This window comes from Schistocerca gregaria, chromosome 3 (genome assembly GCF_023897955.1).
Source record: "Schistocerca gregaria isolate iqSchGreg1 chromosome 3, iqSchGreg1.2, whole genome shotgun sequence".
In the NCBI taxonomy this organism is placed as follows: Eukaryota; Metazoa; Arthropoda; class Insecta; order Orthoptera; family Acrididae; genus Schistocerca; species Schistocerca gregaria.
The window spans coordinates 556,038,576-556,065,527 of NC_064922.1; the positions used below are offsets into that span (position 1 = coordinate 556,038,576).

At 40.8% G+C, this 26,952-nt stretch overlaps 1 protein-coding gene across 11 annotated transcripts in view; it reads left to right on the plus strand.

The window, feature by feature from the left end:
- The window catches only part of LOC126354480 (peroxisome proliferator-activated receptor gamma coactivator 1-alpha), a 141,934-nt gene that overhangs the window by 69,241 nt on the left and 45,741 nt on the right, over positions 1-26,952 (plus strand). For 6 of the 11 annotated variants that reach the window (XM_050004188.1, XM_050004194.1, XM_050004189.1 and 3 more), the window contains 2 exons: positions 2,899-3,096; positions 8,001-8,084. In XM_050004188.1, the coding sequence (XP_049860145.1) occupies positions 2,899-3,096; positions 8,001-8,084 (282 nt within the window). The remainder of the gene's footprint in view (positions 1-2,898; positions 3,097-8,000; positions 8,085-26,952) is intronic. The other 5 variants (XM_050004193.1, XM_050004192.1, XM_050004197.1 and 2 more) reach the window with 1 other exon arrangement.

Below are 26,952 nucleotides of genomic sequence, written 5' to 3' on the forward strand. Positions count from 1 at the left end.
CCTCGCTCCTCCCTCCTCCTCGCCCCTCCCTCCTCCTCGCCCCTCCCTCCTCCTCGCCCCTCCCTCCTCCTCGCCCCTCCCTCCTCCTCGCCCCTCCCTCCTCCTCGCCCCCTCCCTCCTCCTCGCCCCCTCCCTCCTCCTCGCCCCCTCCCTCCTCCTCGCCCCCTCCCTCCTCCTCGCCCCCTCCCTCCTCCTCGCCCCCTCCCTCCTCCTCGCCCCCTCCCTACCCCTCGCACCCCTCCCTACCCCTCGCACCCCTCCCTACCCCTCGCCCCCCTCCCTACCCCTCGCCCCCCTCCCTACCCCTCGCCCCCCTCCCTCCTCCCCCTCGCCCCCCTCCCTCCTCCCCCTCGCCGCCCTCCCTCCTCCCCCTCGCCCCCTCCCTCCCTCCCTCTTCCTCGCCCCTCCCTCCCTCCCCCTCCTTCCCTCTTCCTCGCCCCCTCCCTCCCTCCCCCTCCTTCCCTCTTCCTCGCCCCCTCCCTCCCTCCCCCTCCTTCCCTCTTCCTCGCCCCCTCCCTCCCTCCCCCTCCTTCCCTCTTCCTCGCCTCCTCCCCATCGCCCCCTCCCTCCTCCCCCAGGGCCCCTCCCTCCCTCCTACCCTCGGCCCCCTCCCTCCTCCCCCAGGGCCCCTCCCTCCTCCCCCTGGCCCCCTCCCTCCTCCCTCCTCCCCTCGGCCCCCTCCCTCCTCCCCCTGGGCCCCTCCCTCCTCCCCCTCCCTCCTCCCCCTCGCCCTCTCCCTCCCTCCTCCCCCTCCCTCCTCCCCCTCGCCCTCTCCCTCCCTCCTCCCCCTCCCTCCTCCCCCTCGCCCTCTCCCTCCCTCCTCCCCCTCCCTCCTCCCCGCCTCCTCCTTCTCCTCCCCCCTTATTTGTTTCTCTGGTTGGGAATACAAGTAAAAATGAATGGGTAAATTTTTTGGAATCAGTACATGGAGTGTAAGAGAGACCTTTCCACTTGCTGGATCTGTGGGGAAAATAGCTTTAATGACAGTATTTCCCATGGTTTTAATATATGAACAGGAAGGATTATAAAAGTAGCCAAATATAAACAACTTCCAACAGAAAATGTTTATTGTATAACATGTCTGTATTGCCAGTTAATCAGTTGAGAAGGGATTCATCCAACAAATAATTTCCTTGAATTGGTGTGAATTGAAACAAAGCAATTCCATTAAGATGATGAATATATTAAAATGAAATAAATCTAAATTCATTGTTTCAATAATAATTTGTCAGTGTCTGTAATGCATTCATTGCAACACTTGGTGAATAATGAACAAATAGTGCCAGTGATTTACTGACTCTTGAGCACGCTAAGTACAACTGTCCATGGGAAAAACATGGTAGTTCAGAGATTATTCCACACACTTCCCATGACTGGCCTTGTGATTTATTAATAGACACTGAAAATATGAGGCAAACTGGAAAGTGGACACACTTAAATTGAAATGAGAATTGTGTTGAAATCAGTGGTATTTGTGGAATCGGAACATACTTGCCTTAGCACTCTCCTATGATTATTATTACTTCATTCACATTCTTCGTCAGTTGCTTAACAGCAAGTCTTGTCGCACTGCATAGTTTCGGTTGGTTCAGATTGCGTAACATGATTATCACTAAGCCGACCTGGAGCTGCAAATGGTGTAGTTCCATTCCTGGTAAATCCAGTGGCTTCAATTGGTTAATTGATGACGTCATCTGTATCGGTAATGGAATTGATTACATGAAAGCAATTAGCCCCAGTTTTGTAATTTGCAGCAATATTCGTGAACACTTTTGTGATCAAATCTTCTTTTGATGTTGTTGAATTGACAGAAATTGTGTGAAAATGAAAAGACACTATTGGGAGCATCAACCAGAATTTTCAATTGCCAGTGTCTAATAATTGCTTGGAAAACCTGTCGCTTATTCATCATTTGTTAAGGTGACTTGTATATTTGTTGTTAACTTGAGCTTTCATATATTTCCATAAAGTCAATGACTTGAAGCAAGTTTTTATTTCATCAGCAGCTGTTGATCTTGGAATGACCAACAGTGTTTGGCAAACGTTACTGGCCAGCAGAATCGTCCTACCACTAAAGGTGTCCAGATTATTGTGCAGATCTCTCAATGCTCGATTGGTTGCCCCAGTGCTCATTTGTGCACCATTGTACACTCATCCCAAATAATTATTTTTCAATTTGGTAGTACTTTCTCCATTGCTGAATTTTTGGCAATGTTGTACATCAGTTCATATATTGTTTTTGCAAATCCAGTGGCAGTTTGAGCAGAGACTGAGCTGTTCATCACCCTCCTAACAACGTGGCAGCAATCCCAGACAATGCTATGGCCAGTGTTATTTCACTTTGTGCACAAATCGAAGCTAAATTAATGAATTTCGCAATGTTTTGATAACATTGGACAGCAAAACTGCCACATCAACTGTCACACTCCTTTTGTTGGTATTTTGGTACAAAAATGCCATCAAAATATCTGACTTTTCCAGTGGAGTTTCCAAAAATTTTCTTTGATGCAAATCTTACCCTGGTAATTGTAAACACACTTAACACATTGTTTTGTACAAAGTTTGCTGTTTTAAAATAAATAATTTTATGTCACTGGATTTTCTTATACATATGAGTTAAGATGATTCATCTTTTCAGACAAGTTGAGTACTTCGATGCACACTTGGGAATAACTGGATTTTTCCATTGCCTTCATGTCTTTTGTATTGGCAAATTACATACTGTATGACTAAGTTGACATGACACACACAGTCCTAAAGAATGCTGCTGCTGTCCTTTTTCCACATATAGCAATTTGTCTGTACTACTCTTTATCACCTTAAGTATTTTGTGTGACATTTAATACACATAAGAAACCCAAGTTCAGTGGATAAAAATGTATTTGGTCTATTCAACAGGTTAGGAAGGTTACGAGATCACAGGCATCGGCAGTATAGATCAAAAAGACATTCTAGCTCTAGTTCCAGTTCCAGTGAGAGCTCACAAAGCTCATCAAGTTCATCTCGTAGTTCTTCATATTCCCCGTCAAGAAAACAAAGACGACAGAGAAATCGCAGCCGCCATCGCAGGAGATCACGATCTAGAAGGCGGACAAGGTGAGACTTTTTTGATTGAAGTTGGAATAAAGTGTTGATTGCTGGATACATGTATGTCATCTAGCTTTGTGAAGCATATTTCCAAGCAGTGTTAATGTTGCTTACTGTGGTAGGGTATTATTGTGAAGTATACATTTTTTTATTTAAATCAACAAGAATAAAAATGGTGGTAAAGGACTAAACATGTTGAAGTTACAAAGATTGGTTAGCAAAACTGATGAAGTAAAAGCTACTCTGCGACTTCCTCGTTTGAATTTTTTTTTCTTGTAGTCTGTCTGCAAATTGAAGAGTGAGCAGGCAAGTACCCACTCTCTGTTTCCTACTATGTCACAAGGAGCAGCTACATGTGATTTCAAAGTTACACCGGCCATTCTGCAGTGTGCCAATTAAAATCAGTGGAGTTCTAATGCTAATCGCATTTGGAGTTTTTACTTTCCACCAAATGCAGGAACACTGTACTGAGTGTGGAAATTACTAACAAAAACAACTACTGCAAGAAACTTGGACAAACAGAATCTACTTCAATTGCAACACATTCCACTGCACTGCTAGACGGGAAATTGATACCTTCTCATACTGTTTGGTGGGGGGGGGGCAAGTCCTTCACTAAAAGTGCTTCTCGCTCTTCAGTTTGCTGATAGACTATACCAGTCTTATTCAGATATCCATCATTGTTGTTGTCGTCATCATCATCACCGGCATGCAACATAGCGTCCCTGCAGGTTCTTTCATTTGAACGTCCCATTGCCTGTTCAATCCATCTGTCGTCTTAAGTCCCAGTCCTATTTGTCTGGTAGTCTGCCCCTTGGTCAGGTCACTCACATGAAAGAGTAGAGCCCAATTTACCAAAAAAGACCAACCCACTGTCATTTCATGTATTTGCTCTTTCCATTATTTTGCTGACCTTTGTTGTCTGTCTGATACCAGCTTCTTTCTTCATGTAGCCCAACATTGATCTTTTCATTCTTCTTTGGGCTATATTCAGTTGTATATCGATGAATTCATTTAATGTCCATGTGTCGCAGCCATAAGCTTTCTTCAGCTTTGCCAATATCTTAGACTTAAAAGCTGAAGAGTATCTTCTGTAGGCTTGCCAATCTAATTTAATGCGCTGAAAGATTTCTGAATTTAGGCCTCCTTTCATGTTTAGCACTTGACCCAGATAGACATATTCTGTGACCCTTTGCAGTGCACATGTACAACAGATACATTTCCATGAATTGTAATCACAGTTGTGAATATGGACAACCATTACATCTACATCTACACTCCACAAGCCACCGTATGGTCTGCGGCAGAGGGTACACTGTACCAGCACTAGTAATTTCCTTTCATGTTCAACTCACAAATAGAGTGAGGAAAAAACAACAGTCTATATGTCTCCATATGAGCCTCAATTTATCATGTCTTATCTTTGTGCTCCTTATTTGCAATGTATGTTGGGAGCAGTAGAATCATTTGGCAGTCAGCTTCAAAGCCAGTACTCTAAATTTTCTCACGAGTGTTCAGCAAAATGAATGTTAACTTCTGGTAACAAATCTAGCAGCCCGTCACAAAATTACTTCCAATTCCTCCTTCAGTTCGACTTGGTATGGATCCCGAACACTCGAGCAGTACATGCGAATTGATTGCACAGGCATCATATATGCAGTCTCCTTTACAGTTGAAGCAATATTTCCTGAAATTCTCCCAATAAACTGAAGTTAACCATTTGCCTTTTCTGTCACAGTTCTTATATGCTTGCTCCATTTCGTATCGCTTTGCAACAATGCACACAGATGTGATCCCATAGATTTTCCCGGCGGGTATGCTGTCATTAATTGGTTAATAACAGTACTGAACTGTGTCACCATGTGTTGACATCGACATTTTTTTATTTTATGATGTATTTTTTGAACAAACTGTCCTCTATTGTCTTTTTATGGAAGATTTTGAACATATCACTCTCAGGTCGTCTTCTTTTCAACCTACATGTTTTTGGAGAAAAGTGGATGATACTTTCGTTGTTTGGCCTCGTGGAATGGAAGCTCTTAATCTGTTTTTAGATAATTTTAACTGTCTTCATACACACACAAAGTTTTCGATGGATATTGAAAAAGATGGGAAATTACCTTTTTTGGGTGTTATGTACACAAAAAAGAAAATGGTATCTTGGGACATGGCGTATACTATAAACCCACACATATGGACCGCTACCTTCATTCTAGGATCTGTCATCCACCACATCAGCACATGGGAGTTCTACGTGCATTGGTCAAGAGAGCTTTTACAGTTTGGACCATCAAGAGAACCAACGCCAGATACTAGTAAATCGGTTGCTTTTCTACCCTTTCTTCAAAAATTATTATAATTCTCAGGAGATATGATATTAAATGTGTACTTTTGCCTTGGCCGAGACTAGAGTTCTGTTTGGACCTGTTAAAGATGATTTGGGGCTGAGAAAGCCTGGAGTCTATGAAATTCCCAACCATTGTGGAAAGGCCTATTATTGGACAGGCTATTTGCACTGTTCATGACTGATGCGTGGAACTCCAATGTCATATATATTTGTTCCAGCCTGAAAGATCTGCTATCGCTAAACATTGTCTCAATGAAGGGCATGTCATGTCATTTAAAGAGACGCAAATCTTGATCCAGCTTCTGGCTACTGGGATTGTGTGCTCAAGGAATCCATCCAAATACTATTATCTGATGATGTTATTAATAGAATTAAAGGTTTTCCTTTAAGTAAGATATGGATCCCTATTATATTAGAAATAAAAAACAGCAGTCTGGTTTTCGACCTGCTAAATCTTAATAAATGAAAAGTAACAGTTTGCTTTTGTTCTACAATCTTGATTTGCGATTTATCGCTTTCGCCAGTTTCTACCGTTGGCAGCGCTGCAATTCTTTGCTTTGCAGGGGGCAGCTCTTCTGCTTCTTGCAGTGCAATGGCATGGACCTGGGGTATAAAAGAGCCCCTGTTTCTGATGTTCATTCAGTTCCAGTGTGAATGTGCACTCAGTGATTGCCCCTCAAGGTGGCAGCTGGATGGATCACCAAAATATCGTGTAGTGAAGACGATCATATCTGTCAGCATACCCGTGAAGAGCATAAATACACACAGATATTTTAACGGCTTGACTGTGTCAAACAGGACACTAGTAATACTGTATCCGAACATTACAGGTTTGTTATTTCTGCTCATCCAGATTTACTTTCATTTTTCCACGTTTATAGCTAGCTGCCATTCATCTCACCAACTGGAAATTTTTGTCTAAGTCGTCTTGTATCTTCTTACTCTCACTCAACTTTGACGCCTTACTGTACATTTCAGCATCATCAGCAATAAATCACAGATTGCTGACCACTCTGTCCATCAAATCATTTATGTATATAGAGAACAACAGTGGACCTATCATACTTCATATGGTGTGCTCCTAACAATACCCTTGTCTCTGTTGAACACTTGCCGTTGAGGACAACATACTGGATTCTGTTACTTAGAAATCTTCAAGCCACTCACATATCTGAGAACTTATTCCATATGCACATACCTTCATTCAATGCCTGCTGTGGGTCACTGTGTCAAATGATTCCCAGAAATCTAGAAATATAGAACCTTCCTGTTGCCCTTCATCCATTGTTCCCAGTATATGATGCGAGAAAAGAGAAAGCTTAGTTTTGTGTGAGCAATGCTTTCTAAAATCATGCTGATTCGTGGACGTAAACTTCTTTGTCTCTAGAAAGTTTATTGTATTCGGACTGAGAATATGTTAAAGGATTCTGCAGCAAACTGAATTCAGGGGTATTGGTCTGCAGTTTTGCGGGTCCGGTCTTTTACCCCTGTTATGTACTGGAGTCACCTTGACTCTTTTCCAGTCGCTTGGGACTGTTTGCTGGGCGAGAGATTTGTGGTAAATGTAGTCTAGGTAAGGGGCCAATACTTTAGAGTACCCTTTGTAAAATCTAAATGCAATTCCATCAAGGCCTGGTGATTTATTTTCTTTCAAATCTTTCAGTTGTTTCTCTATGCCAGGGATGCTTAGTACTATGTTGTCCATATGGGAGTCCATATGATGATGGTGTGTTTGTACAATTCTCCTCTGTGAACGATGTCTATAATGCGAAAATTAAGACTTTGACTTTTGTTTTGCTATCTTCAACTGCTATGCCAGACTGATCAACAAGAGACTGGATGGAAGCCCTAGACTCGCTTAGCAATTTTACATGAGACCTGAATTTTCTTGGGTTCTCTGCCAAATCTTTTGCGAAGGTGTATTGGTGGTAGTTGTATGCTTCACACATAGATCTTTTCACAGATGCTTGAATCTCAACTAACCTTCGGTTTTCATCATTTATGCGTTCCCTTTTGAACATAGTGGAACAGCCTCCGCTTACTGAGCATCCTCTGGATTTTGTTATTAAACCATGGTCGGTGTTTTCGATCCATCGGCTGTGTAATGGAATGATAACAATGAAAATTTTGTGCTGAAGCTGAACTTGAACCTGGATTTCCTGATTACATGAGCATTCACCTTAACCACTTTGTCTGTTTGTGTATGGCTCAAGGCCTGACCCAAAGGATCATATGTCATTCATTTGTGAAAACCAGTAATTCCCATAGGGAGGAGGACATGTTGTAATTGAAAGTCACTGCCTGGTATTGGCGGATAAATATGGTGTTGTAGTGTCTTCGGTGTTAAGAATTATGATGCAGTGTTCCTTCTGACATGCCTGAATTTTCCACAGGTGTTCATTAATTCATCATGATCATGGTTTTACCATAGTTCAAAATTTACAGACAACAAATAGCTGTATAAATTTTGGGATGAAGCTGTAACATTAATTTACTCTGTTTTAAACTACTGTTATGCATTGCTGTACTTTATTATTGCTTTCTCATGTCACTGTTTCTTTCTCAGTAGCAAACGTAGGCACTCGAGCGCATCCCGTTCTTGCTCTCGGTCATCCTCCTCAAGGTCCAGTCGTGGAGGCTCATCTTCAAGGTTAGCAGTTCTCGATTTCTGTTAAATGTATAATAAAATTTATTAATATTCTTACTGCTTTCTTAATAATGTCATATATGTATGAGTTGTCGGAGACAATGTCTCCATATGAGAGTGAGTTGTGCATGGATGAATGTGTGTGTGTGTGTGTATGTGTGTGTTTGTGTGTGTGTTTTCTGTTTCCAAAGAAAGCCTTATCTTATATGTTTAGTAGTCTTTTCATTGTGCTTAGCTGTGACTCCAATGTCTGTTCTGTGTGGCAAGAAGCAACCTCTAGAAGTAACTGACACAAGAATTTACGAAATTCTTATACAAAGAACAGCAGCAGAAGTCAAATTGACAGTGTCTGTGGTGCTACCCCTCTTTTCCATGTTAACACATTGTTACCTGAGAAAAGAAACTTTATCAAAAAACATTGAAATTGCACTTATTTTGTGATTGATTTTGTTTTGAGATAAGAATGCAATAGGAAGTAAAATTGTTTTTTGTAGATTTTACACACAAAGGTTTCTTACTGATATCACGTACGTCAATTGTCATTTTCTGGCTTTTCGATACTGTACACTGTTTTTCATTTCTTACTCACTGGCCTGTTTTCATTATTTGAACCACTGCTAATTACAGAGGATTGTTTTTGACACTCTCTTTCTCTTTGCTGAGATAGTGTATAAACTGCTTATAGTGGAGAACTTTCATTGTAACTGCCCTGTAAAGGATGCATGCATTTATTCCAGAAAAGTTCATTTATTGTAAAACAGCATTACTGACATCTCTGTGATATTTTATAGTCAATTCAACCCTTAGAAGACTGGCCATGAATTCCTCTCCTATCCTCATATCAGAGTAGCATTTGCACCCATCGCCCTCTGTTATTTGTTCGATGTATTTCGGTATCTGTCATCCCCTACAGATTTTACCCTCCACAGGTCCTCTAGTACCATGGGAGATATTCCTTGGTGTCTTAACAGGTGTCCTATCATCCTGATGCTCCTTGTCAGTGTTTTCAAACACTTTGATTTTCTTCTTATTCTGGTTTTTCCACAGTCCATGATTCATTGCCACATGAGCTGTGCTCCAAATATACATTCTCAGACATTTATTCCTCAAATTAGGGCCTGAGTTTGATACTAACAGACTTCTTTTGGCCAGGAGTGCCTGCATCAGCCGTGCTTGTATGCTTTTTATGTCCTCATTGTTTCATACATCGTGTTATTTTACCTCAAATGTATCAAAATTCCTTAACTTTGTATTCACCATTTTGGATGTTAAGTTTGTCTTTTTTCATTCTGCTGCTCCTCTTTTATCTTTCTTTGGTTTATCTTCAATCTAGTTTTTGCATTAATTAGACTGTCCATTTAATTCAAACAGGTCTTTTATTACTTCTTCATCTTCGCTGTCATTGATAAATCTAGTCATTGGTATACTTCCATCCTGAATTGCACCTCTCTCTTATTGCCATCATTGCTTCTATAATGTATACCATATTTACTCGAATCTAAGCCGCACCTGAAATTTGAGACTCCAAATTCAAGGGAAGAGATAAGTTTTAGACCGCACCTCCAAATCGAAACAAAGTTGATCCATTGTAACATAAGACACAATTTAGATTGAATGGATGAAGATACAATTACAGTAGTTCGGTTTGAGTCAAAGCTTAACAGTTACGCTTTACCAGGTAGCCATTGCTATGCGTCAGGCGCTCCGTCTGTATTTATACGGGTACTCTTCCTTTTTCATGTGCTTCGTCTGACTTGAATCGATTGCTTATTTTACTTTGATTTGTTAAGTGCCGTTCTCTTTGTGATACATGTTTGTGTCACTCTAAGCTGAAAATGCATTATCGTGTGTTTCATGCATTGTTTGTCTCGTTCTGAGTGTTTATGACCTGTCGCCGCTCGCGGCATGACTTGCTTTTGTGCGTGCTTCCGCCGCTTACAGTAAAAAAAAAAAAAAAAAAAAAAAAAAAAAAAAAAAAAAAAGAGAGAGAGAGAGAGAGAGAGAGAGAGAGAGAGAGAGAGAGAGAGAGAGAGGAATTGTCTCATTAGCAAAGCAATGGCAAGAGACTGCTATTTGTTGTTACTTGAGCTGCTGCTTTCTTTGATAGTGATCAATGACAACCAAATAATAGACTGTGTATGATAGAAAATGTTCTGAATGAGAGTTTAGCGAAAAAATTTCTCCGTTTGAAAATTTTTGCAGACGCCTCTTATATTACATTCTGCACAGAAATTAGAGTAATTTTAGATTTAAAAATCTGGTCAGTTGGCGTGCTTCATTTCTGACTGTATCACTATTCAGCAATGATACGTATATTCTTCTGCATGTGCTGTTGTCTCACTCAAGTTTCGTAGTTTATTGGGCAGACAGGATTTAAATGATATAGCAACAAACACGAAATAATAAGTGGAATAATGTTTACATTCGTATTATTCTTATGGTGAAGAGAAAACTGCATGTGATTCACGATTCATAAAGGTCTTATTAGCAACCATCTCTTGTCACAGGTTTGGGGGGGGGGGGGGGGGGGGTGGAATTCTGAACGTGGAGTTGGCTATATTGACATACATCCCAAACAGTCTTGCCAGTCGGATTTTCATAGTAGATATTTAGTGATGACTTGAAATGCAGGGTGTGTTGTTGTTGTTGTTGTTGTCTTCAGTCCGAAGACAGGTTTGGTGCAGTGCTCCACACTTTTCTATCACGTTGAATGCACAGTAGTAACACTTATAAAATAAGAATGAAAATAACTTAGAAATTAAGTGTTGAATCACTCGATTCTTTGTTGCTCATTTTTTCATACAGAACATTGTCCTCCGTACCATCCAGTGCATTGAATATCGAACATTTTTTAATTGCTTGTTGCACAGTCTGCTTTGGAACATACTTCCATGCATCATAAATCCACTGGCACACTTGCGACAAACTTGGGCGTTTTTCATGTCCTGTTGGTGTCATCTGTCTGTCGCTTTTTGAAAGCCAGTCTGTGTACATGCATTTAAGCTTGCCCTTAAATGGTTTATTCAAACAGACGTCAAGTGGTTGCTGAATTGATGTCATTCCACCTGGAATTACTGCCAAAGCCGGCCGCGGTGGTCGTGCACTTCTAGCGCTGCAGTCCGGAACCGCGGGACTGCTACGGTCGCAGGTTCGAATCCTGCCTCGGGCATGGATGTGTGTGATGTCCTTAGGTTAGTTAGGTTTAAGTAGTTCTAAGTTCTAGGGGACTGATGACCTAAGATGTTAAGTCCCATAGTGCTCAGAGCCATTTGAACCATTTTTACTGCCAAATCTGTTTTTCTTTCCTGTAATTTTCGTTGTACTGCAGGTGTTGTATGGCCTGCGTACTCATCTCCTACCAACAGACTGGGTAAACCAAGCATTGCACCAGGACAAAGGTTCCACATACGTCTAATCCATTACAGCACCATGTCCTCCGAAAACCACCCAGTTTTGTTTGCTCGTACAGTTACAGTTTTTGGAAATACATCCGATTTCGATAAAGACTTTCTCCTGAAAACTATGAATGGGGCTAATTTATGTCAGTGTGCTGTGCAAGCAGTCATGATGGAGATCCGCTGTTTTTCACGCCCTTGATGTAAGAACACCTATGTCTTTCTTTCCTTTGGCGTCAACCGTATAATTTGACGGCATGTCAAAATATACACAAGTTTGGTCAGCATTTCCTATCTGACCAATAAGGAATTGCTTTTCTGTGCACCACCTAATTATGAAGCGTTGAAATTCCACAAGTTTTTCTTCATAATTTTTCAGCAGCTTCTGTGCAACTGAAGTTCGCCTCCGAAGTGAAAAATCCCAGTGCTTCATAAACAAATCAATCCAGCTGTGACTACCCTTAAAATTTTAGATTTTTTGCTCTCTTGCAGTTTCATGTGCCTTAATTTTTAAAATTTCGGCGTTCACAGGCAGGAATTTTTAATGCTGTTCCTCAACAAATTCATTTAAAATCACTTGTAGTGCATAATAGCAGCCACACTTTGGCCCACTAAATGCTTTCCTGCTACTTGAACATTCAAATAATTTGTCTCTCTGCAGTCGCCATCGCCTGACATTGGTCTCATCAGTCCCATATCGCCGACCTGCAAAATGATTAGAACTTGGTTCGTAAAAAGAAATAACTCCCCTCTTGAATTTGGCATTATAATGAAAGCGATTCATTGTTATTCACTAACACCAACAAGCACTTCACAAAATTCCACGAATCAATAGGAGCTGCTACGTGAAATATTAATGAGCCCCAGCGTATCTACTCATGCAACAATCCTAAAGCCTTGTGCATTGTTGGTATTTTTGTGTAAAGAAATTTATTTTTGTTTGCTATTAATATTTGAAAGGATGCTACATTCGGAGATGAACAATACAGAATTTCTGTTTACTTCGTTGGATAATGTATGAAAATGCAATGGTCAAAACTCGGGGCGGATAAAAAAGCTCATCTTCTATCTTTTTTTTATTTACTGGCGCAAAGGTTTTGGTGCCAGTATTTATCTTTGTGCCTGCAAAGCATGCCTGTTCACCCCTGCATATATTAGACAGCAGAAGTTAGTTGTGGCGGCACCTACCAACATTTTTCAGAACTTACGCTTACTTTGCACTCGATTCAAAGCCGCAGGCGGCTTTTTGGATTACAAAAACCAGAAAAAAAGTGCGGCTTAGATTCGAGTAAATACGGTAGATTCAACAATAAAGACAAAAGACTGCATCCCCGTCTTAAAACTTCTTTTATTTGAACACTTTGTTCTTGGTCTTCCAACCTCATTGTCCATATTTTACATATCGTATATTACTTATCTTTCCTGATAGTGTAAAGCTATTTTTATGAAAATTTCTAACATCTTAGACAATTTTACATTGTCAAACAATTCTCTTGATAGACAGATCTCATGATGATGTCTTGTTTACTTTAAAGTCTTGCTTCCATTATAAAATGTGATGTGAAATGTTTCTGTGGTCCTTTGCCTTTACTTTTCCTAGAACCAGACTGAACCTTGGCTAATAAGTCCTCAGATTTCTTTTTCCATTCGTCTGTATATTATTTCTCTCTGCAATGTGAATGCACAAGCTGTTGATGTGATTGTGCAATCACACTTATCTGCTCTTGCTATCTTCGAAACTGTGTTGGTGACATTTTTCTGGAAGTCTGATGGTACGTTTCCAGTCTCATATATTCTACACACAAGCTGGATTTGTCCTGACTTTCTATATGCTGCAGCCATTTCGCCTTGGCTTTACTGAACTTCCTGTTTATTTCATTTCTCTGTGACTTATTGATGTGTTCCTATCTTTCGTGAATATATTTTTACATTCTTCTTTTGTAGTTCAATTGAACTATTTCTTCTGTTACACAAGATTTCTTCCCAGTTATCTACCTTGTACCTATGTTTGTCCACCTTCTGTGTGTGATCTTTTTAGAGAGGTCAGTACCTCTTCAACTGAATTGCCTACTGAAATTTTGATAATCACAGTATCAACAACCTAAGAGAACTTCATACACATCTTGTCATTCCACACTATTTAGTATCAAACTTTTTTACACATTGCTTTTTCTGAATGAATTATCCTCTTAAACTGTATTATTAAATTTTGATCCAAGTGTGCATCTACTCATGGGTACATGTTGCAATCCAATATTTGATTTCAGAATCTCTTTCCGACCATGATGTAGTCCAGCTGGAATCATCCTGTCTCTCCCGCTGTTCATTAAATGTACCTTCTCATCTTGTGATTCTTGAGCAGTGTATTCATTACTGCTAGCTGGATTTTTTTCTTTTTTTCCATGTCTGTTTCTCCTCTCTGTCCTACTATCCAATACTTCTTCATCTGTAATTCTTTCGGCTAACCCTTCCCCTATTATTGTGTTTCAGCCCTTTTTGATTATTTAATTTTCATCTCCTTTACATACTCAATTACTCGTTAAATGTTCTCATGTATTTTCTCTTAATCTTCAGCTTGTTTCATTGACATACATACCAGAATTATTGTTGTTGGCAGTTGTTTGCTGTCAATACTGTTTAAGAACAACCTGCCACTGAACTATTTCACAGTAACTCCCTCTCTGTCATATCTTCCTGTTCATAACAAATCCCTCTCCTGTTACACCATGTTCTGCTGCTATAATTACCCTATATTTGTCTGACCAGAAATAATCGCTTTCTTTCCATTTTATGTCGCTGATCCCCACTATATCGAGATTGAGCCTTCCCATTTTCCATTTTAGATTTGCTTGCTTTCCTAATACATTCAGAATTTTGTCAATCTACACTCTGTCATGTGGAATCTTAACCTTTCATTGCTTATTGAATCCTTTTCTCGTGGTTACCTCCCCCTTGGCGTCTCTACATCTCCTAAATTTTATTGTAAAAATATTGGGGAGTTTCCAGACCACAAGCTTTCAATTTAGATTCCTCTGTTTGAAGGGGACAAAAAAGCGCATGCATAACTGAAATCAATACATTAAGCTCAGATAGGGAAACACAACAAATGTTTGTGAAAGTTGCCTATGAGCTAATGTGTCTGTGCACAGATTTCTGTATTCTTGCGTTGTTGTCTATGAGCAGTCAACAAGAACTAGCAGTGCTGTAAATTTTAATGTTTGTCTTCGTAAATCCCCTTAGTAATCTACATCCACATCTATAGCCCTGACAACTGTAAAGTGCATGGCAGAGGGTACACCCCATTGTACCAGTTGTTGGGTTTCTTCTTATTCCATTCATGTGTGGAGCACAGAAAGAATGATTGTTTGAATTAGTTATTCTAATTAGTGCATTCCCAGAGTTATCATTTAAAGCTGGTTTATGAAACTTTGTTAGACTTGTCAGGATAGTTTATGTCCGTCATCAAGAGTCTATTATTTCAATTTATTAGTGGCGCTGTAACACACCCTCACAGGTCAAACAAACCTGTGATATTTGAAGCTGCCCTTTCCGGTATATATTCGATATCCCCTGTTAATCATACTTGGTGTGGGTCCCATATACTTGAGCAGCATTCTAGAACCTATCGCACAAGTGATTTGTAAGCAATCTCCTTTGTAGACTGCGCCAATAAACTAAAGTCTGCTGTCTGCTTTATCCTTGACATGTCCACCAGGGGACTCACAGCTCTTTTGTGAGTAAGTGCTGTCATGGGACGCCTGCCTTTGCAGCGTTACTTTGTTTCTGTGCTACATGCTTTTCCTTCCACTATTGCTTCCCTCTCTGCCTCTCCATCGGATGGTATTCTTGGAGTATGCTCTGTTTGGACAGGTTTATGATTGGGACTTGGAGTTTCCAATTGTGTCACTCTCTACAATATTTCATTAAATAAACCCATGTTCCCCATTCCAGATTTGCGGATCGTGCAGGAAAGGTCAGCCGATGTGGTGTTAGCTCCATCTTTGTACCCTTCTCTTTAATAAGATAATACAGTGAAACCTCACTTTTACAATTTTCAGGGAACTTCAAAAAATGGTGTAAAATGCAGGAAAATGTAAACTGTGGTTAATAATGTTCTAAGCTGCAAAAGTTATGTGTAGGATACCCCCTTGCATTTTTGCACTTTATGTATGATATATATGTACATAATACGCATTAAAATACAAATCAGGGACTTGTTTATTATCTAATAGAAACAGCTGATGTAAGTGGAATTGATAACTGTCTGGGAAGTAGAAGCTTTTAACTCAGCTTCATATGTCATAATAGACGTTTTTGGAAAGCCTGCAGCTGTTATTCGTTATTTAAATAATGAAACATTGCACTACTTACATATTTTTTCATGCTTAGCATGACATGTTTCGATAATTTTTTCTCGTTGTCAAGTGCAAATATGTGCATAAGTACTTTGTGTGGTGTTTGTGTATGTGTTGTTCTGCATCTCTTGCACTGTAGTTGTCAGGTAACTTACTGTGCCTCCTCAGTTATGTAGAAAACCACACACAAGCAAACCATCACTGACATTGATTGTGCAACATCACAAAAAATTCGCATGTAAATACTGTATATGACAATGAGAATAAATTCTTGAAACACACTCAGCATGAAAAAATATGCAATTGGCACTGTTGTTAAACATTTGAGCAATGAAAAGTGAGTGATGGTGTCAACTAGCGGTACAAGTGGCCAAATTCTGAAACGTGCTAAATATGGTTCGACAAAGCTGTCACAATGATCACAACAATCACAAAACTGCCAATTCGCAGTAGAGACATTTTGGCAATGGTTGCGATTGGTCACAATATCTTATTCAAATGTAGCTAGATACTCCGATCAGCCACCATGCCCAGTAGAGCTTGGCAGCAGCAGAAGATACGGTATGAATTGTTCCAACTTTGACATGTTTACCAGTTCAGATACTCTGAATGGAACACTGTTGTGAAAATAAACTGAACTACGTAATGTTTGAAACACTACTTGAGAGCCAACATCACACCAGCGTCATTTTCTGTCAGTTTTTTCTTCATGAACATTTATTCATAAAATGTAAATTGCGGGAAAATTATAAATATGTTTACGCAAAATCAGGTGCAGATTAACATTGTGGACCTGGTAAAGGTGCACAGTGGTAGCCTCCTGACTAGGCAGGGATCGCACTGTTGCTGCCAAGCTGAAAACTCCACATGTATGCCAAGGAGTATGTGCCCATCGTGACTGGAGCATGGGGACTGTAAGCAACAGATTACTTGCCAGGTAGCCATTGCTGAGGCTGGGTGGCACCCGTAGGGAGAGTCCTTGTTTGGAATGGGTGGCACCATGGCGGATAAGGCCACACATGAAGTGGATGAAGTTACCTCCTCCTGGTGGCCATACAGCACCCAACAGTCTCTGTGAAAGGACAGTTCTCATTTTGTTGCAGAGAGATATGACCCTAATGTGTTTCCTTCCCTGGCTACACTGTGGGAGGAACGTAGGGCTAACTGGCAAGCAGAAAAATACTCGCGCCCTGTAATTTGTGGAGAACTTGGAAGACAGGTTTGAGGAAGTTGCAGCTATCTCCAAAATGAAGACGGGGTCCATTTTGATCAAAACAGCACCCCCTGCCCAGTCACAGGCACTACTTGCTTGTAACAAGCCAGGTGACCCACCAGTGACTACCACTCCCCATAACAGTATTCATATGGTTCAGGGCATTATTTTGCACAGAGACCTGCTGTAACAATCTGATGATGATGTACGTGCCAGCTTGGAGTGATGGGTGTACACTTTGCCTCTTGGGTGCATAGGCGACCAAAGGACAAAACAGTCATTACCAGTGCCTTCATATTGGCCTTTGGGGGTGATTCAATGCCTGAATAGGTAAACATGATGGTATGTCGATGTAATGTGAAACCATGTGTGTCCTCCCCTCCCCTATGCTGTGCTTTAAGGGTCTGAAATTTGGGCTTATGTCTTAGCATTGCAGCACTAGCCCCCTCTGTAGGGATTGTGGACAAGAACAGCATGCAAATGCTCCTATTGCCTCCCCCCTCCCAATCTTTGTCCGCTATGGAAAGCACCATTCTACATGCTCACCAGATTGCATGATTTTCCAGACGGAGAAGAAGATTCGGGAACACAGGACTCTGAACAAACTATTGACCAAGAGGCCAGAAAGAAGTAGGAACGGCAGCACCCAGCATTTACAGCAATGTCACAAGCTACAGTCATGACGATGTCGCCCCCTTTGGTGACGGTACTCCTGCCTGTTACATCTCCTACAGTGGGCTCTCGGGGCCACTTAACCATGCCTGCCCTCTGATGTGAACATCTCATAGCCGTCTTCTTTAACCTGAAAATGACTTATGACAACAAATGTCGACACCTCATCCTTGCTATCTTACACCAATGGGGTCTCCAGGGTCCACTTTTATCCAGAACTTCCAATTGCACCATGTGTTCCAGGTTTGCATTGGTGCTTCTCATTGTTCCCCCTCCCTCCCTCCCCACCATATTCCCTCGTTCTAGTAACCGTCAATGATCTAGCAGCAGTTACGGGGTCCTCAATATCACCCTCCCTGCATGCTGATGACTTTTGTCTTTACCATTGCACCTGTAGTGTTGGTGTCACTGCAACTGCAAGGTGCCACATGAAAACCACAGGCATCTTGCCTCTTCCATGACTTTTGGTTTTAATTGACAAGACTCTCATCCTGCCCTTCTGTCAATGATGTACTGTACATCCACAACCAGAACTGTACCTTGACGAACAACTTCTCAATGTGGTGGAGACTTATCGCTTTTTAGGACTGGTCTTTGATTCTTGGTCCATGTGGATTCCCCATTTTTGCAAGTTTAATTGAAAGTGCTGGCTCTACTTTAATTCACTTCACTGTCTGAGCAATACCAGCTGGGGTGCAGATCGCACTATCCTTTCCCAGTTTTACAAAGCTCTTATACAGTTTCGTCTTGATTATGGGAGTCTGGTATATGGTTCGGCATCGCCCTCAGCATTGCGGATTCTGGATCTGATATGCCACTGTTGGTTTCGACTTGCAACATGAGCCTTTCAAACTAGCCCTGTCAATAGCTTACTTGTGCAGGGTGGCGTCTCTTCCACATTCACAGCTCCCCCAAGCATCCAAACTACCATCTCCTCCTTCTAAACACAGAAATCCATCTTGTGCAAAGGCAGCCCAAATCAGGGATTATGATTGCAGCCCGTGTCTGGTCCCTCTTCTCTGAGCTCCAGTTGTTTCCTCTTCCATCTCTCCTCTGGGCCCACATACATGCACCTCAGTGGTGCATCCCTTGGCCACAGTCTCATCTTGACCTATCACAAGGTACAAAAGACTTGGTCTCTCCCGAGGCCCTCCACCATCTATTTTTATATATCCTTGACTCATCCCAAGGTATGGAAATTGTCTATACTGATGGCTCGATGGTTGCTGGTCATGTGAGCTTTGCTTATACTTATGTGGGATATACTGAACTGCATTCTTTGCCAGATGGTTGTAGTGTTTTCACTGCAGAGTTGGTATCCATCTCTCGGGCTCTTGAGCATATCCTCTCTAGCACCAGTGGGTTTTTTCTCATGTGGAGCAACTCTTTGAGCAGTTTGTGAGCTCTTAACCAATGTTATCCTTGCTATCCCTTGGTCATTGCTATTCAGGATTCCCTGTATGACCTCGAACAAGGTGGATGCTTCGTGACCACCATCTGTGGGCCACATTGGGATTGTGTAGAATGAACTTGCTGGTAACTTGGCCAAAATCTCTACCAGTAAACCTACTTCAGATTGGTGGTACACCATTGAGTTTGAGTCTGGAATATGGAATGGACCACTCTGACTTCACCATGCTAGCTGAGGGTGATAAGGAGACTACCACCGTACTTTCCTGGCTCTGCGTCGGCCATATGTGCCTTACTCATGGTCATCTCCTCCATCGTGAGGACCCACACCATTGCCGTTGTGGTTCCAATTTGACATTGCATCACATTTTGGTGGACTGTACTAACCTAGGCACCCTGTGGCTGACTCCTAATCTCCGTGACTTGCTACCCATGGTGTTAGATGATGATGCTGCAGTGTTAGGAGAGGGTGCTTCAGTGGCTGATTTAGTTTTGAGACATATTCGTGAAGGGGGCTTTTTACCACTCACTTTAAGGGAGGACCACTTAACCTTAATGGTCTATTGCGTGGTTGACGGAACACACTGTTGCAGACCAGGCTGCAGTTGTCTGGGCTGGATGGTCCAGACCAATCATCACCCTACCTGCTCTTTTAATCTTCTTCCCTCCCTCTCGTGTGGTCTGTTAGACTTGATCTCTTGTCTCTGTTTGCTTGTCTTGCCCTGCCTGTGTTGCTAGTCTTTCCTAGGCAGTTTCTGAGTAGAGAACCTCCGGTAAGTGGCGGGAGGCGGGGGATGTGTGTCCCATCGTTGCACTCTGCTCTGGGGGGCCTTCTGGCTACTACCTAGTTTGTGCACCTTGCCTGCCTTTCTTACTCTTGTCTCACTTTCTTCTTTTTGTCCTGTATCTCACCTTTGTTGATCTTTCATAGACCTTGAGGTTTTCTTCCTCTAGATTTTGTGTGCTAAGCTACCTCTGATCTACGTTCGTGGAGACCTGTCTCTTCAAGGATAAAGGGACTGATGACATAATAGTTTGGTTGCTATTTGTATGAGTGTGCTGATTCCAACTGCAACTCATTAGATATTATTGTCACAGGATACTATTTTTTTTTTTCATTTTGTGAAGTACACAATTTTATCTTTTGAACATTTAAAGCAAGTTTCCAGTCTTTGCACCACTGAAATCTGATCAAGATCTGACTAAATATTTATGCACCTTCTATGAATTCAGGATGTGATCCAAAATCTCCTCTTTCCCCCAGCGGTCCACAAAAAATAGTGAAAGTAAATTAAAACATCCACTTCCTCTCTGTTTTTCTCTGTTGTAGTGAATGTCATCTTTTTATGGGTGCTATATTAATGTAGTAACTAGTAGAAGCCGACCTCGGGGAAGATCAGTTTGGATTCCGTAGAAATGTTGGAACACGTGAGGCAATATTGACCCTACGACTTATCTTAGAAGCTAGATTAAGGAAAGGCAAACCTATGTTTCTAGCATTTGTAGACTTAGAGAAAGCTTTTGACAATGTTGACTGGAATACTGTCTTTAAAATTCTGAAGGTGGCAGGGGTAAAATATAGGGAGTGAAAGGCTATTTACAATTTGTACAGAAACCAGTTGGCAGTTAAGAGTCGAGGGACATGAAAGGGAAGCAGTGGTTCGGAAGGGAATGAGACAGGGTTGTAGTCTATCCCCAATGTTATTCAATCTGTATATTGAGCAAGCAGTAAAGGAAACAAAAGAAAAATTTGGAGTTGGTATTAAAATCCATGGAGAAGAAATAAAAACTCTGCGGTTTGCCGATGACATCGTAATTCTGTCAGAGACAGCAAAGGACTTGGAAGAGCAGTTGAACGGAATGGATAGTGTCTTGAAAGGAGGATATAAGATGAACATCAACAAGAGCAAAACGAGGATAATGGAATGTAGTCAAATTAAGTCGGGTGATGCTGAGGGAATTGGATTAGGAAATGAGTCACTTAAAGTAGTAAAGGAGTTTTGCTATTTGGGGAGCAAAATAACTGATGGTGGTCGAAGTAGAGAGGATATTAAATGTAGACTGGCAATGGCATGGAAAGCGTTTCTGAAGAAGAGAAATTTGTTAACATCGAGTATAGATTTAAGTGTCAGGAAGTCATTTCTGAAAGTATTTGAATGGAGTGTAGCCATGTATGGAAGTGAAACATGGACGATAAATAGTTTGGACAAGAAGAGAATAGAAGCTTTCGAAACGTGGTGCTACAGAAGAATGCTGAAGATTAGATGGGTAGATCACATAACTAATGAGGAAGTATTGAATAGGATTGGGGAGAAGAGAAGTTTGTGGCACAACTTGACCAGAAGAAGGGATCGGTTGGTAGGACATGTTCTGAGGCATCAAGGGATCACCAATTTAGTATTGGAGGGCAGCGTAGAGGGTAAAAATCGTAGAGGGAGACCAAGAGATGACTACACTAAGCAGATTCAGAAGGATGTGGGTTGCAGTGGGTTCTGGGAGATGAAGAAGCTTGCACAGGATAGGTTAGCATGGAGAGCTGCATCAAACCAGTCTCAGGACTGAAGACCACAACAACATATTAATGTTGAAGGAGGGGTTTGTGTTGCTCATGTAACACTCAATGGTGAAACTTCTCCACACGCATCGCAAATTAATTTCACTGTATTCAGCATTGCCTGCTGTATAATTGTCTAGTTTCTGTTGACCTTTCGATTTTACTACCTGCATTATCTGCAATATAATCAGTACTACTAGTTCCTGTTTCTTTTAATTCCTCTACCTTTAGGTGGGTGGGTTGTTCGTTTCGTTGGTTGGTTGCAGGCATGCAAAATATTCTGTTCTTTCCTTCTCTGACAACTCAGGAGCCATTTTCAAGATATGTATTGTAATTAAACAATCTAGAAATTAAGGTCTATCAAGACACAGTAATCAGCTCAGAAGCTTCAGCATACTTTGTAGTATCAAGTCAAAATCACCTGCAACACAACTGAGCATTCGCAACTCATTCAGGTGAAATGGCTTTTTAAAGAAACATTATGAACTGGTCGAAGTTACTGCTACCGCATATCTGGATATACAGTGATAAAATTGAAGCAATGAATATAGCTATATATCTGTAGATGTGGTTCTTGTGTTGACATAAAGATGCATTCATATAAAATTTCTGTTTTCAGACCTGTCACCAATTTATGGACACTCACCACCAAAACTTAGGCCCTTGTCACGGGATAGCTTGTTCTTTTATATTCACTTCTTGAAAAATATTGCTTGTAATTACTCCTGTTTTTTTCAGAATACAGTTAGTTGCACCTTAGTAATTTCTCAGCCATTTGCACTGTCTTTCTACAATAAATATGTTTTTCTTGATGTCAAGGCTGTTGTTTGTAGGTTTGTGAGACTGTGTGGTGAAGTGCTTGATATCAACATGACACCGCCTGTTCAGGTAGCTTACCAAAGCTTGTTGAGAGTAGAATCCTAATGTGCTGCCAAAAAAACTACCACCACGAGCTTTGTTTGATGTGTGTATCTACTAAGTCAACTTTTAGCCATGTCTTCCGATAATGTGTGTATCCAGAATTCTGTTCAGATTTCTGTAGCAAATTTTACACTGCTGAATCTTGTGTTACATAGTCCTTCATTTCTGGAAAAGATAAATTAATGTTAAAAATGCCAATTTGCAGATCCCCTTACACATTGCTGGCTGAGACAGTTAAAAGTAAAAGGGCATATACATCAAATAGGACCATTCTTAGTGAAACACTGAATTGTTCAAACCAACCTTCAAATTGTGGATGGGTTTACGTAATTGGAAAGCATGTGATTACTATGAAACAAAAGTTAAGAGTTTTATTATTAAATAAGGGAATTTTCAATATTGTATCCATTAAATTTAGTTAGTTAGAAAAATAATATTAGTTATTTAGTCGAAACCGTGTGCAAAATGATAGAAGGTAATTTAACCATCAAGTTTGCAGATAAAATTATTCCTCTTTTACACGATTTAGTTACAGTCACTGTTCTAGTGAACTGTATCACATACATTGGAATCTACTTATACACACATCAAAAAAAGTTTTGCATCACTCCTGAAGACAGGCGTTGACTGTGGATGTTGTATCACAGACACAGTCCCTTTGACTGTTCAGAGATGTCACTAAACCCACCCAAAGATGTAAACAACCATGCATGAGCAGCGCCTATTAAACGGAGGGGGTTTGACAGCTGATCAGTTCCAGTCATTCCACCAGGAAGGAGGTACGCGGCTCGTGTTGTCTCTAGTTCAACCATGTCAGAACCGCATTTCAATCGTGTCTGCATTGTCACTTTGTGCCAGGACGGGCTCTCAACAAGGGAAGTGTCCAGGTGTGTCTGAGTGAACCAAAGCGGTGTTCGGATGTGGAGGAGATGGAGAGAGAGAGAGAGAGAGAGAGAGAGAGAGAGAGAGGAGCTATAGATGACATGCCTCGCTCAGGCTGTCCAAGGGCTACTACTGCAGTGGATGGCTGCTACATACAGATTATGGCTTGGAGGGACCCTGACATCAATGCCACCATGTTGAATAATGCTTTTCGTGCAGCCACGGGATGTTGTGTTAAGACTCAAGCTGTGTGCAGTAGGCTGCATGGTGTGCATTGTCACTCCTGACATCCATGGTGAGGTCCATCTTTGCAACCACAACATGCAGAATGGACCGCTCAGGATTGGCATCACATTCTCTTCACCAATGAGTGTCACATATGCCTTCAACCAGACAATTGTCGGAGACGTGTTTGGAGGCAAACCAGTCAGTCTGAACGCCTGAGGCACACTGTGCAGTGAGGTAGAGGTTCCTTGGTGTTTTGGGGTGGCATTATGCGTTGCCGACGTACGCCACTGGTGGTCACGGAAGGCACCGTAATGCTTTACTGTATGTGAATGCCATGCTCCACCTGATAGTACAACCATATCGGCAGCGTATTGGCGAGGCATTCATCTTCATGGATGACAATTCGTGCCCCCATCGTGCACATCTTGTGAATGACTTCCTTCAGGATAACAACATCGCTCGACTAGAGTGGCCAGCATGTTCTCCAGACATGAACACTAGAGCATCTGTGGGATGGATTGAAAAGGGCCGTTTATGGACGACGTGACCTACCAATCAATCTGAGGGATCTATGCCAAATCGTCGTTGAGGAGTGAGACAATCTGGACCAACAGTGCCTTGATGAACTTATGGATAGTATGCCACAATGAATACAGGCATGCATCAGTGTAACAGGACGTGCTACTAGGTATTAGAGGTACCGGTGTGTACAGCAATCTGGACCACCACCTCTGAAGGTCTTGCTGTATGGTGGCACAACATGCAATGTGTGGTTTTCATGAGCAGTAAAAAGGATGGAAATGCTGTTTATGTTGATCTCTATTCCAATTTTCTGTACAGGTTCCCGAACTCACGCAACCGAGGGGATGCAAAACTTTTTTTGGTGTGTACATCAAATGGTAAAAAATGTTTTGTGACTCTTCTTTAGTTTGTAGAGGTCTTGTTTGGCATTACAAATTTCCCCTTGCAATTGTCCATATCTACGTCCATTTATTTTTGAAGCTGGTGCCTAATTTTACCTATTATGATTCCAACAATATGAATTAGGATAGATTGCTACTTACCATGCTGATGAGGCATCTAGTGGCAGACTAGCACATTTAAAAGGAGACTAAGCTGTTGGAGAAAGTCCCGTGTCAGATTTAGAAAAACATAGACATACATGCTTCAAGTTGTACACATGACCACTTTTATAAATCCAGTTATTCTAAACACTTTCACATGTACATCCATGATTAAGAACTAAACATTGTTAGGTATGTATTCATCTTGTTTTCATCATTAGTAAACTATATGTCCATTCCATTTGTTTATGGGGTGAGGAAAGACTGATCACTGTAATTAGTATAACAGTCTTTACAATCCCCACGGAAGTAAAATGTAGGAGGTTGTAGGGTATGCCTGGAGTTCTCAATTAATGAGCATTTTTTCAAAAGTTGGTAAATACTGAGTTGTTCAAAATTTAGATTTGTATAATTACAAACCAACCTTGTTGCCATGCACAACCTACTGAAACGATTTTGTCAAAAGCTGATATTTGCTGTTTGATAAAGTGTTGAAATTACAAGCTTTTGCGAAACTTTATAGTTCCTATCAGGCAGTCTAAAGAAAAGTCGATAATTAAAACTTTGATTTATTTCTGAGAGACCCGAAGTGAGAAAAAAAAAAGTAGGATGTCATTGTAAATAGTGGTAAAGTGAGTGTTTCCTGCAAAAATGTACACAAGCACTTGCCATCAGAACAAGTAGTAGAAATAAATTAGTAGTTTACACAACAACTTGATCCTCTGCTTAATGCACAGTTCTAGCCAGGAAGAATAAACATAAAGAAAGAAGCTAAAAGCTGTTTTCATAAAGTACAATATAAGGAAAAAAGATGGCCAGACAGTACCTGTATCTTCTGCAACATTTCAAGCAACATCAGGGATGTCCAAAGACAGACACTTAAAAGAAACAAGGTCTGGGGGAAAAGGATCAATAATGACAAACCACAAATTGCACAAACTTTGTGCAAAAAAGTTCTGTGCAATAATGGAGGAGGAAAATCCAAATGTAGTTAAAGTAGAATGTAATCCTGCTTTTACATTCCTGTAATTAACATTTTCCCGCTGTTTACAACATTTTTATTCTTCCTGTCAAATTTTGTGTGTTCACAATGTTAATTCACAACTGATTTTCTGTTAACGTGTTTACAATTTTTCCACAATTTATGCATCATGGAAAAAATGTTTGCCAAGAAAAGAATTGACATTACGTTATGCAGGACGTTCAGTAATGTTGACAATTGTTATGTTGTTAAGTTTATTGGCACCAGGGTACTCTACTCTGCTGATCTCAACTGGTAAACAGGTAAAAGTCAAAACAAGTCACGCTTTATCTTGTGCCTCTCCCAAGTGCTACTCACCATGGTGGCTGATGGGAGTAATTACACTCATTGGAATAAAAGTATTATGACCAATTACTACCATTTCCAAACTGTCTACTGTTCACACATAGCTTTGTGATTGTTGTGGTCATCTTACTTGCATTATTAAAACAATATTTAGTGTATTTATCCATTTGGACACTTGTAGTGCTAGCTGAGGCACTTGCTAACTTTGAGCAAATGTCTTTGATTAAACAGACCACCAGTTACATATTTTTCATGCGTAGCAACACTTGTTTGGAAAATTAATACCTTGTTGTTAAGTGGGTATATTTACATACGTATTTTTTATGATGTTTGCTTGTGGGTGGTTTCCTGCGTAATTGAGGAGGCAAAGTACCTCATAACATCAAGAAGATGATTACAGTGTAAGAGACATAGAACAACATATATGCAAACACCACACATAACTGTTGCAGTGTTTCATTATTTATGTAATGAATGACAGATGCAGCCTTTCCAAAAACCATTATTGTACTGTATTGAATTAAGTCACACTTTTCTACTTACCAGTTTCCATTACATTGACGGTTGTTTTAATAGTAAAATATTATTAGATGGTAAACAAGTCACTTGACAAGTATTTTGATGCCTATTATGTACATGTATCTTGCATAAAGTGTGTAAATGCAAGCGGGATCGTATACGTAACTTTTAATGCTTAAAAAATTGTTTCCCACATTTTACGCCATTTTTTTCTAGTCCCTTGAAAAGTGTAAAAGCAGGGTTTCACTGCGCATTTTGATATACAAAAGAATCGGCCTATACCAAAACTATCCGTAGCTGAAGTATACTTTTTTAGACAGATTTGACTATA